The sequence below is a fragment of the Trachypithecus francoisi genome, unplaced genomic scaffold (genome assembly GCF_009764315.1).
Source record: "Trachypithecus francoisi isolate TF-2019V2 unplaced genomic scaffold, Tfra_2.0 Lachesis_group20, whole genome shotgun sequence".
NCBI lineage: Eukaryota > Metazoa > Chordata > Mammalia > Primates > Cercopithecidae > Trachypithecus > Trachypithecus francoisi.
Genome location: NW_022681466.1, coordinates 51,016,740 through 51,040,967, shown reverse-complemented (window position 1 = coordinate 51,040,967; position 24,228 = coordinate 51,016,740). Strand labels below are relative to the sequence as shown.

The window sequence follows — 24,228 nt, the reverse complement described above, 5'->3', positions numbered from 1 at the left end:
GAGGATTCAGATGTGCGGGAACTATTTGGGGTGCTGCAGGGAAACTGAGGGAACCTTCTGCCTGAGTAGCCACTGGCTGCTGTTGGAGAGGTGGGAAGGTTACTGAGCTGAAGACATGGAGATTTCAGTCACCTTCACCTCACACATAAGGCATCCCACTGTCTGGCACCAAACATCAACTCTGGTGAGCAGAGGCCTATGGCTTCGTGCTGGGAAGGAGGACTGTCAGCAGCTCCTGTCAACAGGGCCTGTTTTCCAGCTCCCCTGGGCAAGCCATGAGGACGTGGAAATCGAGGAAGCCTGTGGATACTGCTGGGGAGAGCCCTGCAGATGCTGCACCAGGAAGCCTCTGCTCAAGGGGCTGTGTAGAGGCAGCTGTGCCCCAGGAGCAGAATCTTCTGGAAATTAAACTACAAAGCCAGAATGCCTCTGCAGCCTTTATTATGTGGGTATGACAGGCATGTGGCCCAGAGCTCATGGCATGTGTGCCAGCTCCTCCCCTGACACCCCCAGGTCTCTGTTCTTAAATCCCCTTAAAAAGGGGCAGAAGTTTGGTGGAGATAGTCGGATGGTTTGAGGAAGGGTGGTCTTGCCAATTGGGCAGATCCGCAGTACCTGTGGCTCCACAGGGGGCTGCTTCCCAACCCTGCCTGACCCTGCTTCGCTCCGATGGACTTGTTTTCTCCTGGACATGTTAATGCCTTTTGTGAGGTGAGGCCTAAGCACTCTCTCTTCCTTTCATATGACCTCGGGACTCATCTGTGAGCCTGGTGTTGCCCAGCACTTCCCTCTTCAGTGCAAGTTCTTGGGAATTACCTGGGTGGGCCTTGCTGCTTCGAAAGGTCCCTACCAGGGTACAGCACCTGCTTCTGAGGCATGCCTCTAAGTTCCTAAAGATGAAATACAGATGTTTACCCTCATCTTTGAGTTTTCCAACAGCCTTTCTCCGCTGTAACTGAAGTGTAAATAAACTAACATTTCCTCCTCTCCCTTGGTGGAGCAGCTTGGGCCAAAATAATAATAATTCAACTTTAGGCCAATAAGAATGAACCATGGATGATTATCAGCAGTGTCTATTCACAACAGGGCTAAGAACTGAGCAGAGGGAGTTTTGCAGTACCCAAGCTAGATGCCAGAATAGAAACACCCCACATTCTTTCTCATTGTATTAGTTCCTTTTCATGCTGCTGGTGAAGACATACCTGAGACTGGAAAGAAAAAAAGGATTAATGAACTTACAGTTCCACCTGGCTGGGGATGCCTCACAATCATGGTGGAAGGTGAAAGGCACATCTCACATGGTGGCAAACGACAAGAGAGCTTGTGCAGGGAAACTCCACCTTATATAATCATCAGATCTCGTGAGACTTATACTATCAGGAGAACAGCACACGAAAAGACCTGCCTCCCTGATTCAATTACCTCCCACTGGGTCCCCCTGCTAACGTGGGAATTCAAGATGACATTTGGGTGGGGAGACAGCCAGTCTGTATCACTCATGGTAAAGTTACTCAAGCTGTCATTCCAAGTTTATTTCCTTTTAAACTATATGTAATTTTAGCATTGCAATTTCTTCTATCAGATAATTCAGTAAATACTTTTCAGATGAATGAATGAATGTGACAGAAACTTGCAACAGAATTGAGAGGCTGCTATAATTATATTAATATGTTCAAAAAGTGAAGTTTGTTACATTTTAATAACAGCAGCTAGTATTTTGGGGCTTTATATGTGCTAAGCACTCTCAGAGATTTTCCATCATTTAATCTTATTTATCGTCTTAATTGTACACTGTTTATTCTTTTGTCTAATATTTTTTCATTTGAGCAAACAGAGAATGATTATTAGCCCAGTGGATTGATGAAATGAAGCCAGGATTCAAAGTTGGGTCTAGGCCGGGCGCGGTGGCTCAAGCCTGTAATCCCAGCACTTTGGGAGGCCGAGACGGGCGGATCACGAGGTCAGGAGATCGAGACCATCCTGGCTAACATGGTGAAACCCCGTCTCTACTAAAAATACAAAAAACTAGCCGGGCGAGGTGGCGGGCGCCTGTAGTCCCAGCTACTCGGGAGGCTGAGGCAGGAGAATGGCGTAAACCCGGGAGGCGGAGCTTGCAGTGAGCTGAGATCCAGCCACTGCACTCCAGCCTGGGCGACAGAGCAAGACTCCGTCTCAAAAAAAAAAAAAGAAAAAAAAAAACAAAGTTGGGTCTGACTGATTTGCTTTATGCGACCACCAGAGCAGGTGCCAGAGAAAAGGCAAGTAGGCAAGGTAAAAAGAAACTATTACGTAGCCAATGTATAGAAAGAGGAGTCGAGGTTCACCGGTCTCCGGCGGCGGAGGCCGAGGAAGTCGCTCCCGCGTTCTCCAGAGAAGGTTCCTGGGTCAGCGTAGGAGGTTCCTGGGTCAGCGTAGGAGGAGGGGCCGAGGAAGTTCGCCCCGCGCGCCTGCAAGGAGCAGCTTTTGTGTCTTGGGCCTGGGAGTGGGAGGGCGGTAGGCGGGATGCGGGCGGGTCCAGGGCCCTGCGGTGGCCGCAGCCAGGTAGGTTTCGGTTTTCCTCGGTCGGACGTCATGCTGCGCCTGCGCAGTTGACCTGTGCCTTCCCCGGGCGTGGGAAAGTTGGTGATGAAGAACCCGGAAGTGCGCCATCTTAGTCAGCTTTGTTCTTTGTTTCCCTCTCCCTCCGTCCAGACACTGACCTTAGAGCTCTTATTCTTTTTTTTTTTTTTTTTCTGAGACATGGTCTTGCTCTGTTGCCCAGGCTGGAGTACAGTGGTGCGATCATAGCTTTCTGCAGTCTCGAATTCCTGGCTCAAGTGATCCTCCCACCTCAGCTTCCCAAGTAGCTGGAATTACAGGTGTGCAACACCACACCCAGTTAGTTTTTTATTTTAATTTTCATAGAGACAGTGTCTTGCTCTATTGACCAGGCTGAGCTCAAACTTCTGATGATGATCCTCCCGCACCTCAGTACCTCCCAAAGTGCTGGGATTACAAGGGTGAGCCAATGTACCCAGAACTCTTATTACAAGATTCTGGCCCAGATTTAGACTCTTGCCCAGTTACCTGAAAGCAAAGAAGAGACAGAAAAACACTTAAAGCAGACCTAAGACTCTAATTAATACGTTGTCACTGTTGTCTTAAGGCCAAAGCCCTTTGATTTGAAGAAAACCACCTTTGAAAGCCTCGTTCAACTAGGAGAGTTTTACCTGATTATAATACAATGGAGAAATTCTGAGTCATCAAGAAATGTTGTTTTATTTGACTTCTAACCTGAATCTTGAGGGGAGAGGGGATGAGTTGACCCCTGAGTGTAAGGGGTGGAGACTCTGGGAATGCTACCAGAAGAGAACAGCAGGTCCTAAGGCCAGAAAGCCTGGCCACCAAGGAAGTGATGCAGGTGGTTTGTCCTTGTTGGAGTGCACAGGGTGGTCAGTGGAAGTGGCCTAGAGGAGATACTAGGCAAGCAGTTAGATTTTATCCTCAAGACAGTGGGAGTCTCTGAAGAATTTTTTTTTTTTTAATAATAGCTTTTATTGAGATATAATCCATTTAAATCATGTAAGTCTGTGGGTTTTAGTATAGTCACACAGTTGTTTAGCCATCACTACAATCAATTTTAGAACATTTTTATCACCCCATAAAGAAATCTTAACCCACAGCAGTCACCCTCCAAGACCACCTCCCTCCCAGCCCCTGGCAACCATAAATCTATGTTTCGGCTCTGTGGACTTGCCTCTTCTGGATGTTTTATACACGTGGAACCCACGCTCTGCAGCCTCAAGCAGTCCTCCCACTTCAGCCTCCCACAGTGCTGGAGAGTTCTTGCTGTGCTCTGAATACAAATCCTTTAACAGATAAATAGTTTGCAAATATTTCCTCTCATTCTATGGGTTATCTTTTCATTGTCTTGATAATGTCCTTTGTGGCACAAAATTCTTTTTTATTTTTGTGAAGTCCCATTTACTTATTTTTCTTTGGTGGTTTGTGCTTTTTGTCAGAGGAATTTTAAGAGAGTTATGGAATCACATTTACTGTTGAGAAAGATGACTTCGGCCACAGATAAGAAAGAATGAAGGACAGAACAGGGAGTGATTTGGGTGGGAAGATGAGGTCTGGAGAGACACTCATTTTATTTGTTTATTTATGGATTTATTTATTTATTTATGAGACGGAGTCTTGTTGTGTCATCCAGGCTGAGTGCAGTGATAACATCTCTGCTCCCTGCAACCTCTGCCTCCTAGGTTGAAGCGATTCCTCTGCCTTAGCCTCCTTAGTAGCTGGGATTACAGGCACCTGCCACCATGCCCAGCTAACTTTCCTATTTTTAGTAGAGACAGGGTTTCACCATGTTGTCCAAGCTGGTCTGGAACCCCAGACCTCAAGTGGTCCACCCACCTCAGCCTCCCAAAGTGCTGGGATTATAGGTGTGAGCCACCGCACCCGGCCTGGAAAGACATTTAGATGTTAGATGTGTAGAAGGGAGGCTCGGTAGGGTCGTGTGACTGATTTGATGTCAGGGATGGGCAGCAGGAAGGCATTTCAGCCTATTCATAGATCTCCAGCTTGTGTGATTGAATGTGCGGTTGTGCTGCTTCCTGGAGGAGGAAACACAGAATGTGGGGCACGCTTGAGAAGGGAGAGTTGTCTGCTGGAGCCAACAAGGATACCCAGGCCTGCAGGCCCAGGCTGCTGTCAGCACCTGCAGATCCAGCCACAGAGGAGATCCGGGAGCCCTTGCCTTTCCAGGCCAAGATTCCTCCAAGGCAGGGACCTTGTGCTTGAGGTCTCTCTTTGCCCCTCCAGTACCTTTAGAAGCTGTAGAAACCTGTTTAGACAGGATGCTCCACGAATGCATTTCACATATACTGAGGTTTGTGAGGAGTCTCCACAGTGTCAGAGGAAGTGGTGACCCTGAAGATGAGCAGGTGCGATTCTGAATTCTTGACCATTCTCTGTCCTGGTAGATGATCTCTTTTTAAGCACTTGAGATAACTTGATTGAATGGACTGTATAATCACTGTATAATCAACAGATTAAGTCAAAAGCCAAGTGAAATGACAGACTTACACAAGAGGCAGTTATGGGGGGTTTACGAGTCAGGTATCTTCCTTCTCCACTTGTTCTGTTTTCTAATAAAACTATCTGTACAACTTTAATGTTACTGGAATTTACTCAGAATTTATTATAATGATTTCATTCTGTCCATGTCTCTGTAGTACCATGTTTTTGACATGTGACTATTTGAATGAAGGATTAAATGATTTCTCAAAGCCACGGCATAATTCTTCAATATACCGTCTTTGCTATAAAAATGTACTAAAAATAACTAACACTGAAATGTTTGAGCCGCATTTTGTCTCACGTAATGCTTTTACTTGAATGTACTGTTTTATTGGTTCTTTATATATTGATAATGTTGTTAGGTTATCTATAAACCTAATTCCTTATTCTCTTTAGTCTACAGTCTCTATTCTTATGGCTGCTTTGTGTAGGAGAAGAGCTTGGTTCTTAGATATCTCTAGCTTGATTTCCTTTCTGCTTTTGTTCATCACACTAAAGAAAGCTACATAGATGCCCTGATAGAGATCTTTATTCAGTATTGTCAGATTATCTGGTGGCAAAAAACAGAAACCCTTAAGTAACTTCACAACTTCTCACAGGGGCTTGCTACATAATAACAGGCAGATATTTTTATATTCACTTTACAGGTTAACATATGAAGAGAGGGAGAATTTAAATCACATGAAAAGAATAATCCAGCATGTATCAAGTGGCTGAGACCAAACCCGACCCTTGGTCAAACCATCACAACCAGTTGTTTACCCCTCTGAGAGAGAAGACTCTAGATGTGTGTGTTGCCGCTAGCATAGGAGTGCTCTTAATATCTGCAGTCAGGGGGAGTATCCCCCCACCCCCAACCACTTCCTCTTTGCGGAGCACTCATCTGGAGATGCCTGAGGCCCATGGCTTTTCCTTAGGGTGCTGGTTAATGTCTAATCTCATGCTTTGACCCAAGCTTGTGAAGTGACAGTGACTCAGCCTCCAGACTTAACTTTATCTTCCAAGTAAGGAGTTTGGGGGTCCTGAAACTTTATTTTCCTTTACAAGTGTCTGACAAGCATGGTATGGGGGTGGGTGGGTGGAGGAGGTGACCCTTGCTAGGATTCTAGAGGGATCTGACTTCAGTGCTGCCTGCCTGTCCTCTGGGCCCTGCCTAGGGGCCTCTGCTGCCATATGCCTTGGGCACCTGGTGGAAAGGAGTGGCTTTCACAGTCCTCTCTGCAGGAACCCTTCCTGGGCAGTTTGCTTCACTCTATTTATAGTGCAATTCCACTGGCTCCATATCTACAGAAAGTTGATCTTTGAAATTGAGAGATGCTTGGGATGCCTGAGAGTGATTCCTTTTTTCGAGGGAAATGTTGAAAATCACATTGCTGGGTGTCTGAGAGTGTGATTCTTGACATAGAGAAGTTAAACTCTAAGGAGCGGACCAGTCAGGCATGTTGGGTGGTCTCCCTGTAGTTCCATCTTCAGAGGACTGAGGTGGGAGGATCAGTTGAGCCCAGGAGTTCAGCCTAAGCAACATAGCGAGACCCCATGTCTAAAAAAAAGGAAAAAAAAAAAAATCTCAAGCAAGGGAAATGCAAAGGAGCTGGCCAGCAGAGAGACCAGCAATTTGAATAGGGCCTGGATCCCCTGCAGTCGTGGAACAGTAGGCTTTGGTCTCAGCCACTTGATATATGCTGGATTACTCTTTTCAAATGATTTAATTTCTCCCTCTCTTCATATGTTAATCTGTAAAATGAATATAAAAATATCTGCCTGTTACTACGTAGCAAGCCCTTGTGAGAAGAAGTTGTGAAGTTACTTAAGGGTTTCTGTTTTTTGATTTTTTTTTTTTTGGTAAATAAAAGAGCTTTCTGGAATATGTTGTTAAACTTGAGGTAATTATTCCAACATCCAAGAAGGATGAAGTGATGTGAGAATGTGAAACAAAGGCTGATTTGCAGGTGCCCTCCCCCATGCCGAGTTACCTAACTCCCCATGCCATTTTAATTGGGGTGAGATGGGAAGTAGAGGGGGCAGAGCCTTCGAGGGGCAGCAGCCTCACCTGCATGCAGAGGCCTTGCTCAGGGTACTCCACCTCTAGGCTGCCTCGTTACATCCTCAGTTTAATTCCTGGCCCGCAGTTGCCCCAGCCAAATCACATGCATGTTTCTAGACTCCAGGTGACAGGCCCCTAGCCTGAGGACTCCTCAACAGGCAGCCAGCTAGCTATGCAGAAGGCCACAGTCTGCCCCAGGATGCAAGACTCAAAAGTCACCTTCTGTTGCTGCTTTTCAAATGATTTCAGATGTCAGCCTTCCAGTATCTAAAATGCATTACCTCTTTTCTCCTTAAAAGTCATCTTCTGGCCAGGCACAGTGGCTCATGCCTGTAATCCCAGCACTTGGGAAGCCAAGATGGAAGGATCACTTGATCCCGGGAACCTGGGCAACATAGCAAGACCCCATCTATAAAAAAAAAGTAACTGGGCATTGTGATGCACACCTATAGTCCTAGCTATGAGGGAGGCCGAGGTGGGGAGAATAGCTGTAGCCAGAAGGTGGAGGCTGCAATGATCCGTGATTGTGCCACTGCGCTCCAGCCTGGGCAACAGAGCAAGACCTTGTCCCCTGAATCCAAAAAACAGTAAAGTCAGCTTTAATAAAGTAGCTACTGTTAAGATATAAGACTTTTGGTCTTTCATATATTGTGATTTTTCTTGGTCAAATTGACCTGTATTACATTACTACCTAGTATTGTATATACAATATATAAGACAATTGTAAGAGAAAGAATGACTTTTACTGACTTTTACTATTATATATTCCAGGCACTATGGTAAACTCTCCAAGTCATTATTTCACTTAACTGCCCACCCCCAACCCCACATTGTTAGATTATGAAACAGAAGCAGAGGGATTAAAGAATACAAGGCTTGTTTCACTAGAATTGGAGTTTAAACCCTGGCTCTCTGGCTCCGGAATGTATGTCCTTAGTCATCTTGGTGCACTTAAGCAGCTTTCAAACTTTGGAGCACAACCTGCAATGATCTATTTTGTATTACAATCCAGAGGCTCACGCCTTTATAATTAAAACACAAACTTCACAGAGCAGCGCTGTGACCCCTGAGCACAGGCAGGGCTGTCTGGCTCTTTCCCAGGCTGTTTCTTTCTCTCTCCTCCTTTCCTTTCTCTCGGTCCCTTCCTCCCCTCTCCCTTAGTCTTTTTTCTAATTTTTAATTGTTTTGGGTACGTAGTAGGTATATATATTTATGGGGTACCTGAGATATTTTGACACAGGCATGCAATGCTGTAGTCACCATGTTGTGCTGTCAAATAATAGGTTTTATTAACTATATTGTGTCCATTAACCATCCCTATTTCCACCCCTGCCCCACCACCCTTCCCAGCCTCTGGTAATCATTCTACTCTCTATCTTCATGAGTTCAATTGTTTTAATTTTTTGCTCCCACAAATGAGTGAGAATATATGTATTTATCTTTCTGTGTTTGGCTTATTTCACTTAACATAATGATTTTCAGTTCCATCCATGTTGTTGCAAATGGCAGGATCTCATTCTTTTTTATGGCTGAATACTCTGTTGTGTATATGGATTATATTTTCTTTATCCATTTGTCTGTTGATGGACACTTAGGTTGATTCCAAGTCTTGGCTATTGTAAATAGTGCTGCAATAAACATAGGGAGTGCAGATATCTCTTTGATAGACTAATTTCCTTTCTTTTGGGTGTATACCCAGCAATGTGATTGCTGGATCATGTGGTAGTTCTTTTTTTAGTATTTTTGAGGAACCTCTGTACTGTTTTCGATAGTGGCTATACTAATTTACTTTCCCGCCAACAGTGTACAAGGGTCTACTTTTCTCTACATCTTCCCCAGCATTTGTCATTGCCTGACTTTTGAATAAAAGCCATTTTAATTGGGGTGAGATAGTATCTCATTGTAATTTTGACTTGTATTTGCATTTCTCTGATGATCATCGACATTCAGTACCTTTTCATGTTCCTGTTTGCCATTTGTATGTCTTTAAGAAATGTCTAGTAAGATCTTTTGCCCACTTTTTAATCAGATTATTAGATTCCCCCCCATTAAATTGTTTAAGCGCCTTATATATTCTGGTTTTTAATTTCCTATCAGATGGGTAGTTTGCAAGTATTTTCTCCCATTCTGTGGGCTGTCTCTTCACTCTGTTGTTTCCTTTGCTGTGCAGAAGCTTTTTAACTTGATGTGATCTCATTTGTTCATTTTTGTTTTGTATTCTGTGCTTTTGGGCTATTACTCAAGAAATCGTTGCCCAGATCAGTTTCCTGGAGCGTTTCCCCAATGTTGTTGGTTTTTTAGTAGTTTTCATAGTTTGAGGTCTTAGATGTAAGTCTTTAATCCTTTTGATTTGATTTTTGTATTGGAGAGAGGGGAGGTCTAGTTTCATTCTTCTGCTCATGGATATCCAGTTTTCCCAGCACCATTTACTGAAGAGACTGTCTTTTCCTCAATGTGTGTTCTTGGCACCTTTGTTGACAATGAGTTCATGTAGATGTATGGATTTATTCTTGGGTTCTCTATTCATTATTCTGTGTGTCTGTTTTTATGCCAGTACCATGCTGTTTGGGTTACTATGGCTCTGTAGTATAATTTGAAGTCAGATAATGTGATTCTTCCAGTTTTGTTCTTTTTGCTCAGGATGGCTTTGGCTATTCTGGGTCTTTTGTGGTTCTATATAACTTTTAGGATTAAAAAAATTATAAAGAATGTCATTGGTATTTTGATAGGGATTGCGTTGAATGTGTAGATTGCTTTGGGTAGTGTGGACATTTTAACATACTGACTTACCCAGTCTGTAAACATAGAGTGTCTTTATTTGTGTGTGTGTGTTTTCTTCCATTTCTGGTGTCAATGTTTTAGAGTTTTCATTGTAGAGATTTTTCACTTCTTTGATTAAGTTTATTCCTAGTTATTTTATTCTATTCATAGCTACTATAAATGGGATTACTTTCTTGATTTCTTTTTCAGATTGTTCACTGTTGGCGTATAAAAATGCTGCTGATTTTTGCATGTTGATTTTGTATCCTGCAACTTTACTGAATTTATCAGCTCTAATAGTTTTTTTTTTGTGGAGGCTAGTTTTTTCCAGATATAAAGTCATATCATCTGCACACCAGGATCATTTGACTTCTGCCTTTCCAATTTGGATGCCCTTTATTTCCTTCTCTTGTCTGATTGCTTTAGCTAAGACTTCCAGTGGTGACAGTGGGCATCCTTATCCTGTTCCAGATCTTGAGGAAAAGCTTTCAGTTTTTCTCCATTCATGTGGGTCTGTTGTGTATGGCTTTTATTATGTTGAGATATGTTCCTTCTATACCCACTTTATTGACAGTTTTTATCATGAAGGAATGTTGAATTTTATCAAATGTTTTTTCAGCATCAGTTGAAATGACCATATGGTTTTTATCTTTCATTTGGTTGATATCACATTGCATATGTCAAACCCCTTTGCATCCCTAGGATAAATCCCACTTGGTCATGATGTCATTTGGTCATGGTCATTAAAAGATTTAATAATCTTTTAAATGTTTTGTTGAATTTGGTTTGCTAGTATTTTGTTGAGGATTTTTGCATCAATGTTCACCAGGGATATTAGGGATATTGGCCTGTAGTTTTCTTTTTTTGATGTATCTTTGTCTGGTTTTGTTATCGGGATAATACTGGCTTCAGAATTGGTTTGGAAACATTCCCTTCTCTTCTGTTTCTTAGAATAGTTTGAATAGGATTGGTATTTTTCTTTAAATGTTTGGTAAATTTCAGCAGTGAAGCCACTGGATCCTGGGCATTTCTTTGCCGGGAGACTTTTTATTATGACTTTTATCTCGTTACTTGTTACTGGTCTGTTCAGGTTTTGGATTTCTTCATGGTTCAATCTTGGTAGGTTGTATGTGTGTAGGAATTTCATAGTCTGATTTTCATAGTCTGGCCAAAGTTTTGTCAATTTTGTTTATCTTTTCAGAAACCAACTTTTTGTTTGTTGATCTTTTGCATTTTTTTCATTAAAATTTCATTTATTTCTGCTCCGATCTTTTTTTTTTTTTTTTTTTGAGACGGAGTCTCGCTCTGTCGCCCAGGCCGGAGTGCAGTGGCCGGATCTCAGCTCACTGCAAGCTCCGCCCCCCACGTTTACGCCATTCTCCTGCCTCAGCCTCCCGAGTAGCTGGGACTACAGGCGCCCGCCACCTCGCCCGGCTAGTTTTTTTGTATTTTTTAGTAGAGACGGGGTTTCACCATGTTCGCCAGGATGGTCTCGATCTCCTGACCTCGTGATCCGCCCGTCTCGGCCTCCCAAAGTGCTGGGATTACAGGCTTGAGCCACCGCGCCCGGCATGCTCCGATCTTTATTGTTTCTTCTAATTTTGGGTTTCATTTGCTCTTGCTTTTCTGGTTATTTAAGATGCATTGTTAGTTTGTTTATTTGAAGTTTTTCTATGTTTTTGATGTAGGCGCTTATTGCTGTAAGATTTCCTCTTAGTACTGCTTTTGCTGTATCTCATAGGTTTTGGTATGTTGTGTTTCCATTTTCATTTGTTTTAAGACATTTTAAATTTTCCTTCTTAATTCCTTCATTGACCCACTTCATTCAGAAGTGTATTATTTAATTTCCATGTATTTGTATAATTTCCAAAGTTCCTCTTTGTTATTTCTAGTTTTATTCCATGGTGGTCAGAGAAGATACCTGCTATGATTTCAGGTTTTTTTTTTTTCTTTTTTAAGTTTTAGGAGTTACAGGGCCAGACGTTGTGACTCACTCCTGTAACCCCAGCACTTTGGGAGACTGAGGTGGGCATGTCACCTGAGGTCAGGAGTTTGAGAACAGCTTGGCCAACATGGAGAAACCCTGTCTCTACTAAAAATACAACATTAGCTGGGTGTGGTGGCACGCACCTGCAGTCCCAGCTACTCGGGAGACTGAGGCAGGAAAATTGCTTGAACCCAGGAGGCGGAGGCTGCAAGTGAAGCGAGATCACACCACCGCACTCCAGCCCAGGAGACGGAGCGAAATTATGTCTCAAGAAGATAAAAAAAAAAAGTTTTAGGAATTATTTTGTGGCCTAACATGTGGTCTCTCCTTGTGAAGAATCCTGTGCTGAGGAAAAGATTGTGTATTCTGCAGCCATTAGATGAAATGTTCTGTAAAGATCTATTAGTTCCATTTGTTTTGTTTTACAGTGCAGATTAAGTCTGATGTTTCTTCATTGATTTTCTGTCTTAACTTTTTGTTGTTGTCTGTTGTTTCTATTTACAGCTTATTATACCATGTCTTGAAAAGTTGTAGTTATTTCTCTTGATAGATTCATCTTTTAGTCTTCGTGTTTAAGATACGAGTAGTTGACACATCACAATTACAGTGTTAAAATACTCTCTATTTGTCTATGTACTTGCTGTTACCAATGACTTTTGTATGTTCAGATAATTTCTTTTTGTTTGTTAATATCCTTTTCTTTCAGATCAAGGAACTCCCATTAGCATTTCTTGTCTGCTGTTGATGAAATTTCTCAGGTTTTGTCTGTCTGGGAAAGTCTGTATTTCTCCGTCATGTTTGACATTTTTTCCTTCAGTACTTTTTTTTTTTTTTTTTTTGAGACGGAGTCTTGCTCTGTCGCCCAGGCTGGAGTGCAGTGGCCAAATCTCAGCTCACTGCAAGCTCCACCTCCCAGATTCACACCATTCTCCTGCCTCAGCCTCCTGAGTAGCTGGGATTACAGGCGCCCGCCACCTCGCCCGGCTAGTTTTTTGTATTTTTTTAGTAGAGACGGATTTCACTGTGTTCACCAGGATGGTCTCGATCTCCTGACCTCGTGATCCGCCCGTCTCGGCCTCCCAAAGTGCTGGGATTACAGGCTTGAGCTACTGCGCCTGGCCTCCTTTAGTACTTTAAATATGGCATTCCTCTCTTTCCCTGACCTGTAAGGTTTCCACTGAGAAGTCTGCTCCTTTGTTTCTTCTTTCTTGCTGCTTCTAGGATCTTTTCATTATCTTTGACTTTTGGGAATTTGTTTATTAAAATTTCTTACTTGGGCAAAATCTGCTTGGTGTTCTATAACCTATTGTACTAATATCTTTCTGTAGATTTGGGAAGTTCTCTGTTATTAGCCCTTTGAATAAACTTTCTACCCCAGTTTCTCTCTCTCTCTCGTCTCTAAAGCCAATAACTTACTAGAGTTGTGCTTTTTTTAGACTGTTTCCTAGATCTTGTATGTGTGCTTTATTCTTTTTAAATTTTGTCTCCTGTGTATATTTTCAAATAGGCTGTCTTCAACTTCTTCTGTTTGATCTGTTCTGCTGTTGAGACTGATGCGTTCTTCAGTATGTCATAAATTTTTAGCTCCATAATTTCTGCTTTATTTTTAAAAAATTATTTTAGTCTCGGCCAGGTGCGGTGGCACACTCCTGTAATCCCAGCACTTTGGGAGGCCGAAGCGGGCAGATCACGAGGTCAGGAGTTCAAGACCAGCCTGACTAACATGATGAAACCCCGTCTCTACTAAAAATACAAAAATTAGCCAGGCGTGGTGGCGCCTGCCTGTAATCCCAGCTTCTCAGGAAGCTGAGGCAGGAGAATCGCTTGAACCTGAAAGGCGGAGGTTGCAGTGATCTGAGATTGCACCACTGCACTCCAGTCTGGGCTACAGTGCGGGACTTTGTCTCAAAAAAAAAAAAAAAAAATTTCAATCTCTTCTAAATTCTTTCTCTATGTTATCTTGAATTTCATTGAGCTTCCTCAAAACAGCTATTTGGAATTTTCTGTCTGAACGATCACATCTCTATCACTCTGGGATTGGTCACTGGTATCTTGTTTACTTCATTTGATAAGGTCATGTTTTCCTGGATGGTCTTGATGCTTGTGGATGTTCATAGATGTCTGGGCATGGAAGAATCCGGTATTTATTCAATCTTCACAGTCTGGGCTTGTTTGTACTTGTCTTTCTTGAAAAGACTTTCCAAGTATTTAAAGGGAATTGAGTGTTAGGATCTAAGCCTTTGGTCACTGCAGTTGTATCTGCATTAGGGGGCACCACAAGCCCAGTAATGGTGTGATTCTTGCAGACTCTTTGAGGTATCACCTTGGTGGTCCTGGATAAGATCCAGGAGAATTTCCCAGTTTACGAGGCAGAGTCTCTTGTTCCTTTTCCTTACTTTCCCCGAAGCACAAAGAGTCTCTCTTTTCATGCTGAGCTGCCTGGAGTTGGAGCATGGGTGAAGCATTCCTGTGGCTACCACTGCTGGGACTGTGCTGGGTCAGACCTGAAGCCAGCCCAGCACTGGGTCTCAGTCAAAACTTGTGGTGACTATTGCCTGGCTACTGCTGATGTTTATTCAAGGCCCAAGGGCCCTTTAGTCAGCAGATGGGGAATCTAGCCCGGCTTGTGTCTTTCCCTTCAGGGTGATGGGTTCCCTTCTAGCCCAGAGTGGGTCTAGAAATGCTGCCTGGGAACTAGGGCTTGGAGTTGGCAACTTTAGGAGTCTGCCTGGTGCTTTATTTTACTGTGGCTGAGCTGGTACCCAAGTTGGAAGACAAAGCCCTTTACCCTTCCCTCTCCTTTCCTCAAGCCAAAGGGATCTCTAACAGTGGCCACCACTACCCCAGGCCTGTGGCAGCACCACTGATGTTTATTCAAGGCCCAAGTGCTCTTTAGTCAGCAGGTCTGGGTCTCTCCCTTCAGGGCAGCAGCGGGCTCCCTTCAGGTCCAGGGTGGGTCTAGAAATGCTGTCCAGGAACTGAGGCCTAGATCGGGGACCTTAGGAACCTGCTTAGTGCTTATTTTACTGTGGCTGAGCTGGTGCCCAAGTTGCAATATGAAGTCCCCTTTACTCTTGCCTCTCCTTTCCTCAAGCAGAAGGGATCTCTCTCTGTGGCCACCACAGCTGGGAATGCACTGGGTCACACCTGAAGCCAGTACAGTCTGTGGCCCATGACGAGTACTATGTGGGTACCACTGATGTTTAATCAAAGCCCAAGGACTCTTTGGTCAGCAGGTGATGAATATGCTGCCAGGACTGGGTCCTTCCCTTCAAGACAGTGGGTTTCATTCTGGTCCAGGCTATGTCTAGAAATGTTATCTGGGAGCTAGGACCTGGAATGGGGGCTTCAGGAATCTGCTTGGTGCTTTATTTTACTGTGGCTGAGCTGGTATCCTAGTTGAAAGACAAAGTCCTCTTTACTCTTCCCTCTCCTCCCAGAGCTGTGAGCTGTGCTGCCTGGGGTTGGGGGAAGAGTGGTGCAAGCACTCCCTTGGCTGCTCCAGCTGGTGTCTCTCTGGGTCATGTGCACCCCAAGTCCACTGGCTCTGAGCCCAGCACAGCACCAGGACTTGCCCAGAAATTGCAGCCCTTGTGACCTGGACTCTTTCAGATTTACGTAGGACTCCAAAGTGCTTTAGCCCACAGAGGTAGGGCTTGCCAGAACTCAGATTCTCGCTGGAATGGAAGATTCCTCTCTGGCTAGGGCTGGTCTAGATGCTCCTTCTATGGGTGCTGGCTGAATTCTGTCCTGTGTTGCTTTCTGCTGTGATGGGACAGCACCAAATTCCAGTGCAATCTCACAATCATTGTGCTTTCCCTCTCCCCGGGTGCACAGATCCTGTCTCTCTATACCATGTGGTTGCTGCCAAGGGATAAGGGAGAGAGGGGATGTTGGAGAGTCAAGACAGTCTTTCCTTCCCTCTCTGGTGCCTCTTTCCTTGATACGATGTGTTAAAACCAGGCACTGTGATCATTCATCTGATTTTTCATTCTTATGAAGATGCTTTCTTGTGTAAATAGCAGTTCCATTTGGTGTTCCTGTAGGGAAGCCATTGCTGGAGGATTATTTTCGGCCATCTTGTTCTGTCTCCAGGTGTCCCCTCCTTTCCTTAGCCTTTGTCACAATTTCCCAGTGAATGACCCTGCAGTGCTGCCTCCCAGTGTGATATTTGATCATTCATCAAACATTCGTTAAATGCCTCCTGTGTGTGATGCTGTGTAGACACTGGGGGTGCAATGGTGAATTAAACAGACAAGGTCCCTATTCCCATAGAGCTTATAGCCAGAAGGTTTTGCACATGAAATATAATTGGAAAAAATTTTCATTGCATACAAAGAAACCCCACCCCGAACCCCAGATTACCTGGTAAATACACAGCTGTTTAGTAATGTTAATTAAAGGACTGTAGAAAAGGGACAATGATGTTTATTGCAGCATTTCTGTAACAAAATAATATATTCAGACAGTGGAATACTAGGCACCAGTTAAAGTAATGACCTAGCACGATGTGTATCAGTGTGGATACATTTCAAAAACATAGTTAAAATGCAAGAGCATGGTAAGCATAGTATTGTAGAGGACAAAGCATATTACCATGTTGTAAATGCAGTATAATGCAGACACAGTATAATCCACTGCAAAAGCACAATATAGTATAACATTGTGTAAAAGGACAATACTATGTATTATCATGGACACATGCATATATGGTAAAAGTGAAAAACCATTCAAGGGATGACCACATAGCAATTTTAGGATAATGCTTATTACTCTCAGAGGTAGGAGGGAAGATTGAGGCTTTAAAAAATTCTTATTAAAGTAAAAATGTTTTGCAAATGTGACAGTGTTTAATTGTTGTTAAGTCTGTTTGGTACATGATTATTTTTGGTGTTTTTCTGTACATTTAAAATGTTTAACAATTAAAAAATTAAACAGATGGAGCGATTGTGCTGTGCCACTTTTCTGCTTCTGGTGTGTACACGTTTCTGTGTGCCTCCCGCCAGCATTTTCTATCACATTTTTGCTGTGATAGAGCGTGAATGTGATAGAGAATCTTTAGAGATTCCTCTAAAGAAACATTGCAACCACAAGTATTTTATCTCTAAGGGAACCTGGGGGTTTGCAGATTAGCCCGGCTTCAGGGGCATTGTTCACAGCTTGGCAGCAGAGGGCGCTGCTCCATAGCAGATGTGCGGTGGGGGTAGCCACACTGGGCAGCTCTCTGGGTGCAGGGCCAGTGTCTCCCAGGGAAGCACCGCTGCTCTCCCAGCTGCGGGAAAGAGGAATATTTAAGTGCGTGCAGATTCCCTCCTGCTTGTAGGAAGGGGCACAGAATCCAGTCATTTGGAAGCATACATCGTGTTTCTCTGACTCTTCACAGCCTTGGCTGTTTCTGAGGCTAAGAATGCAAGAAATGGCACATGCCAATGACGTCTTTGTTACTGTGTCCATGAGCCTGCTGCTGACTTGTGGGGAGCTTTTCATAATGTTTTATTTTAGATTGAAGAGGTTAATGTGCAGGTTTGTTACATGGGTATATTGCATCATGGTGGGGCTTGGCCTTCTAGTGTACAGATCACTGTGGGAATTTTGTTGTTGTTAAACTGACCAAAGAACCTTCCTTTTATTTTAGGTGGAAAAGGATTATTCATACCTGAAGGAGATATGTGATCACCAAGCCGAACAGCTGAGCAGAACCAGCCTAAAGCTGCAAGAAAAAGCATCAGAGAGTGATGCCGAGATCAAAGACATGAAAGAAACCATATTTGAATGGAAGATCAGGTGGAACAGCACCGGGCTGTCAAGTTACACAATAATCAACTCATCAGTGAGCTAGAAAGTAAGTGGGGTCAGCCAGGTGTGGTGGCTCACACCTATAATCCCAGCACTTTGGGAGGCTAAGGCAGCAGGATGACCTGAGGTCAGGAGTTTGAGACCCAGCCTGACCAACATGCTGAAACCCTGTCTCTACTAAAAATAAAAAATTAGCTGGGCGTGGTGGTGGGCGCCTGTAATCCCAGCTATTCAGGAGGCTGAGGCAGGAGAATCACTTGAAAGTGGGAGGCGGAGGTTGCAGTGAGCCAAGATCGTGCCACTGCAAAAGAAAGTAAATGGGTCAAGCCCAGGAGAAATGTGGAATGGACCTGAGTAGGACACTAAAGAAACCAGCAGCGGGTGACTGGGGGAGGGTTTTTGACTGTATGTTGGCTGGGGTTTATGAAGTCTCTTATTTGAGTGCGCCATAATCTCCTAGGAAGAATGTAACCTAAGAAACAATCATTAATCACTAGTTTAAAAACTAGAGATGGCCGGGCGCGGTGGCTCAAGCCTGTAATCCCAGCACTTTGGGAGGCCAAGACGGGTGGATCACGAGGTCAGGAGATCGAGACCATCCTGGCTAACACAGTGAAACCCCGTCTCTACTAAAAATACAAAAAAAAAAAAAAAAAAAGCCGGGCGAGGTGGCGGGCGCCTGTAGTCCCAGCTACTCCGGAGGCTGAGGCAGGAGAATGGCCTGAACCCAGGAGACGGAGCTTGCAGTGAGCTGAGATCCGGCCACTGCACTCCAGCCCGGGTGACAGAGCAAGACTCCGTCTCAAAAAAAAAAAACAAAAACAACAACAACAAAAAAAAACTAGAGATTAGATCAATGACTACAGCAGTTGAAAACTGGGATAACAGAAGAAAAGACTGTTGAACATGAGTCAGCAGTGTATAGGTGATTGTGAAAAATAGAAATGCTTTTCATTTTGTTTTTTTAGAGGTCTCGCTCTATCACCCAGGCTGGAGTGCAGTGGTGCAGTTGTAGCTCACTGCAGCAATCAGAGCTCACTGCAGCCGCAAACTCCTGGGCTCAGGTGATCCTCCTGGCCTCTCAAAGCTCTGGGATTATAGGTGTGAGCCACGGTACCCAGCTGCAAATGTTTTTTGGCTGTACTGGATGTGCTGTGTGTGAGCCATGCTACTGCTGCTGTCTCTAGGCAGCCTGGTCAGCTTGAAGGCTATGTTAGGGTACTTTAGCTGTGACTGTGAGAGTTCACAGGGACCCTTCCTAAGGATATTCTGCAGGGTAGGAGAAAGTTATTCAGAAGAAATTCCTTGCCAGTCATCAAGTACTGACACTGTGTTGTCTCTTGGGTCTGATAGAGATGGATGATAGGTGTCAGAGTGGATGAACAATGTGTGCTCTTGGTCTAAGGGAGAAAACAGTTCCGCATGTGTCCCATTGGTGGTAGGATATCAAGTAACTTACAGATGTTTGCCACTTAGTTGCTGAAGATACATCAGCATATGGCTTAGTTACAAACTCATTGTTTGCTTTGAATTGGGAAAGAAATTTTTAAAACAGTTTAAACATTATCTTCTTTGTCCAAATAAGCCTTATCAAATGATTACATCTTATGTGTTTTCTTTTGTAACAACAGATTTAATGCACAAAGCATTTAGTCACACCAGCCATTACTAAGAATAGCTAAGAATAGCTTGGTCAGTTACCTGAGAAGTTCCCTACCCTGTGCAGTCAATCCTCCTTATTCTCAGATTTCACATTTGTGAATTCACCTGCTTGATAAAATGTATTTTAACCCCAATACACAGAGCACTTCCACAGTCATTTTCAGACATGCACAGAGAAGTGAAAAGGTTGTGTCATCCAGTGCTTATGTTCCCAACTCAGATCAGACAGAGACACTTGGCCTTTTCATACTGTACATGCGTCTTTTTTACAGTCTGCTTAATACCATGCTTTTAACATTTTTGTGCTTATTTTTGTTTTTGGTGACTTTGCTATTTAAAATGGCTCTGAGTGCAGTGCTACAGTGCCATCCACTGTCCCCAAGCACAGTGAGTTTGAGACGCACCTACAGAGAAAACACGTGTGTTAGGGAAGCTTCATGCAGACGCAAGGTCTTGTCCTGTTGCACGTGAGTTCAGTGTTATTGAATCAACAATACAGTGCATCAGGCCAAGTGCAGTGACCTCATCCCTGTAATCTCAGCACTTTGGGAGACTGAGGCAGGAGGATCGCTTGAGCCCAGGAGTTCGAGACCAGCCTGGGCAACATAGTGAGACCTTGTCTTGACAAAAAAAAAAAAAAACTAGCCACATGTGGTGGCCTATGCCTGTAGTCCCAACTTCTCCAGAGGCTGAGGTGGGAGGATCCCTTGAGCCTGAAAGGCTGAGACTGCAGCGAACCAAGATTGTGCCACTGCACTCCAGCCTGGGCAATAGAGCAAGATTCCATCTGTGAAAAATAAAAAACCAAACCAAACAAAAAAACCCAGTACAGTGCATCAGTGAAAAGGAGAAGTTTGATGATATGTATATAAGACTGCCCTGAGACATGCTAAAGCGATGTGCTAAAGCAGCCAAATTCATGGATTTGTGAGATGACAGCCAGTTTTAAAAAGCAGTGGGCAATATTGTTGTGTGGCTGAAAACCAGAGCAATGTTTGTTCACATCACCCAGGGTCAGGAAATTGGTAACCCCTTCTTGGCTAGTGCTGTTTGGCTCCCAAGTGTCAGAAGGCCTTAAGATGTGAGAAAGGTTAACCTTGCAGACAAGGCAGGTTCTGCAGATCAGGAGGCTGAAGAAGAATTTGACAATACTTGCTCAGTGTTATTCGGGAAGAGGGAAATGGGAAAGAGTCGGTTTCCATGGTTGATGAGCCTGGCTTATTTATAGAGAGACATTGGCAGATAAGTCTATATAATGCAAATGGCATTTTAGTTGATGAGAATGTTGTGATCAGAGACTCGCAGGAACCTAACCTGTATTTTTCCTAGGGACAGTAGTTCAGTGTTTGCTGATTTGGTGTGCATGGCAACTCTCTGCAACTACCATGATTATTAGAATTGACTATATATTTCAGACATTGATGAGTTGGTTAGAGTGAGAGTTGTCAGCACCTGCCCCATTTCTCGTTGGACATGACACGCAGTAGAACTGCGGGACCTCAGCATTCAGTGTTGGTGCCATCCAGGCTGTTCTCAGGATACAACTGAAAACCTGGACGCCATCATCGTCAGTGTATGCTTCCAAACCCAGCACCGTGATTGAGAAGAAAAGTCAAAGAAGACAAGTTCTGTTCTGTTCGTTTTTGTTTTTGTGATCTTTTGCTGTTGAAAATAGGGTTGTATTATCCCTAAATCCTTAAAAGTCAGCACAGACACACCAAGAAAACCAGTGTATAATTAATGTCCACAGCAAAATTTAGACCCACCCCTGTGATTATATCATCATATATCCAAGACTGACAATAATACAAACCATCCTTTGAAAAACTTTTAAACTTTTTAAAAGGATATTGAGGTATTGTTAAGATACGCTTTTGCACAGAGACCCAGGGACACATAAATCCAGCCTAGACCAATCACTTCTTCCTATAAGATCCTGATGGGAAAGGAATGGACTGAAAAATAAAAAGAAGTTAAGGAGTGTTTTCTACTGTGCAGCACTGATTCCCGACACAAACTCTCAGTCCCACTAGAACTAGAACTGCTGGGGTAGGACCTGTCCACGGCATCTTTTTAGCCTACTCTGGCGATTCTGATTTTCATCCTTCATAGAAAACTAATGCTCATGCTTAGAGCATGAAATTCTGTTGAGGAATTTCAGCTCAGTGACACCATCAGATTTAAACTTGAATGACTCTGATAGCTGTATGGAGAGAATTGGAGGCAGGGAGAACAAGGGGCTGCAGGTGTCCTTAAGTAGGGAGAGGCAGGCAAGCCACCTGGGAAGATGTTAAATGCATACATCCCCGGGTTCTGTCTGCCCTTGGTGATTCTGCCTTCAGGTGTCTGGAGTGTGGGACTAGAACATCGGTGCTTTTGAAAAGCTTCATCAGTGATTCAGAGGCTTAACTGTGATTGAGATCTATGACTCTAGAAAGTGCTTTACAGATCACAGGAGGAATAAGCAGTCATATGCTGTATTATGTGAAAGCCTGTATCTCACAGCAATAAAGGACACTCAGGATGATTGTGTGCGAGTGCAAGGGAGGCCGGGCTCGGTGTGCAAGTGTGTGTGGCCGTGGAGGCCTCTTCCCATAGTGCTGCTATTTGGTTGTGCATCCTGTCTGCTGAGACTGTAACCTCAATACACACCACATATTTTCCAGATCATCCTGTTCTCTATCTCAGAGGAGCCTCTTGTGTCCATTCCCTGGTTTGCAGGGTAAATTGAAATTGCTAAAAGTTGCATGGAGAGTAGAAGGGATGGATTTGAATGCCTGTTGTGGCATCTGGAGTTGTGCTTTCTTTGTTACCTAGCTTATCTTCTCTTAAGAGTCTCACAGCTTTTCCAAGCCCTGTCTAAATTATTTATTTCTAGGTAATGTGATCAAGCTGGAGGAACAGAAGTCAGACCTGGAGAGGCAGCTAAAGACTCTGACCAAGCAGATGAAGGTGAGATGTGGGCAGGAGCCTTCACCACCATCTTCCTGTATATTACCCTCTCCGAGGTCTGAATCACTCTCTCTATCCTGCTTTCTCTTGGAACATTTCCATGGCATGGTGGGCCCTGGAACTGTAAATTCTTGTTGTCAGGAAGTAAAATCAAAGCAGTCATTTGGTGTCAGGATGGAGAACTCTCATAACCTGAAGGTGTAATTCCCACCAGTGCCTTTTCCTAGCAGTGAGCCACTGTGAAACAGGGCCTCACCAAGCACTGCTGGCATTCTTTCTTGGTGACCAACATGGAGACTCTGGGGTCCGTGCCCAGGCACCAGCCCTGGCAGGTGTCTGACACAGGGGTGGGCTCTGGTATTTTCAGGAGGATACCGAGGAATGGAGGCGGTTCCAGGCGGATCTGCAGACCGCGGTGGTGGTGGCCAATGACATCAAGTGTGAGGCCCAGCAGGAGCTGCGCACCGTGAAGAGGAAACTGCTGGAGGAGGAGGAGAAGAACGCCCGGTTGCAGAAGGAGCTGGGGGATGTGCAGGGCCACGGCAGGGTGGTCACCAGCAGAGCCACCCCTCCGTGAGTCTGGTGGGCACCAGGGCTGTGCTTGCTTCTCACTTAATCACTATGTGTGGGGCTCCCTGGTGGGGATAGGACTCTTCATGTCTGTGCCAGGCTCTGCTATTTCCTTTCTGAGATCACCCTGAATTACTAGCACCACTATACCACTAGGAACATTCTGTACAGTACCCAGTCCCTGCCATGCTGCAGCATAAGGGACTGCTAAGCTCCGCGCTAACATATAAAGGGCAAGTTCTAGCCAAGTATCCTGCTAGGTTAAAGAAGTCCTGTCTAGGATGCTCCTTGAGTCTTAGCATTTATTAATGCAAGGAGTGCACACTAATAAATACGAACCCAACACCTTGCACAGGTCACTCCCATGCAGTGGGAGAGGCTGGAATCACTCCCGAGGGGAGGAGCCGCTGGAGAAAGACACATTCCTCTGGGCCCAGGGGTGTGCCTGCTTATTGAGAACACCAATGAGCTATTTCAAAAGGCCTTGACATAACTTACTTTATTAAAAAAGGGTGAGAGTGGAAAACATGAATTTGGCTAATGTATGACATTTCCTTCTGCTCTTGACGGGGAGAAGCACACAGTGTATCAGCCCAGGGAGCTTTACTAACAGTGACATTTAAGAGGAAGGTATTCCCAAAGTGAATGCAATGGTAATTATTATCTGAAATTTAGATGGTTTACAGACAAATTTATGAACAATATTTTTTGCTTTAACTAATGTATTTACCCAATCAGGAATCAGTGTCCTTAACTTTGAGATTCTTGGATATTAGGAAATGATTTTGAATTTTTAGGTGTCTCTCAAATATCAAACAGTCTTTAGATCAGATTTCTTGGATTTTGAATGTTGATCAGTTGGCCCTAATTTTTACATGCCTCCAAGGTCATTGGCTAGCTCCTGAGCCTTTTGATCTGATGTTCTGTTATCATGAATTTCACGACATTGGAAAGAGGAGATTTTTCAGAATTCAGTTGTGATTCTCCTGTCAATTCTGCTCCAAGTAATTCCTTATTTCTATGACTTTTATATAAAATGGCCTTTGGGGAAGGATGAAGATCAGATGTAGCTGGCCCCACAATTCACTGTTGAATAATGAAGATCAAGATCATTATTTTATTTAGTTATTTATTTTTAGAGATGGAGTTTCACTATGTTGCCCAAGCTGGACTCGAACTACCGAGCCCAGGAGATTCTTCTGCCTCAGCCTCCTGACTAACTGGGACTATACATGCACCAGAAAGATCATTACTTTACAGCCAGAGCTCTACCCTCTGGACACCAAAGGATGTGAATTTTAAGTAAAGGTAGAAGGAGAATAGGAAAACTAGATTTTGCAGGGTTCCCTGTTGAAACAGTAGTGAGGCCATTCTGGGTGGCCTCTGTGTCTGC

General features: G+C 43.9%; 1 protein-coding gene across 1 annotated transcript in view; it reads left to right on the top strand.

Annotated features, from left to right (window-relative positions):
- SPECC1 (sperm antigen with calponin homology and coiled-coil domains 1) overlaps positions 1 to 24,228 on the top strand; it is a 171,009-nt gene that overhangs the window by 62,098 nt on the left and 84,683 nt on the right. The window contains 4 exon segments of the mRNA XM_033184294.1: positions 17,491 to 17,626; positions 17,629 to 17,697; positions 22,192 to 22,265; positions 22,633 to 22,838. Coding sequence (XP_033040185.1) covers positions 17,491 to 17,626; positions 17,629 to 17,697; positions 22,192 to 22,265; positions 22,633 to 22,838 — 485 coding nt within the window.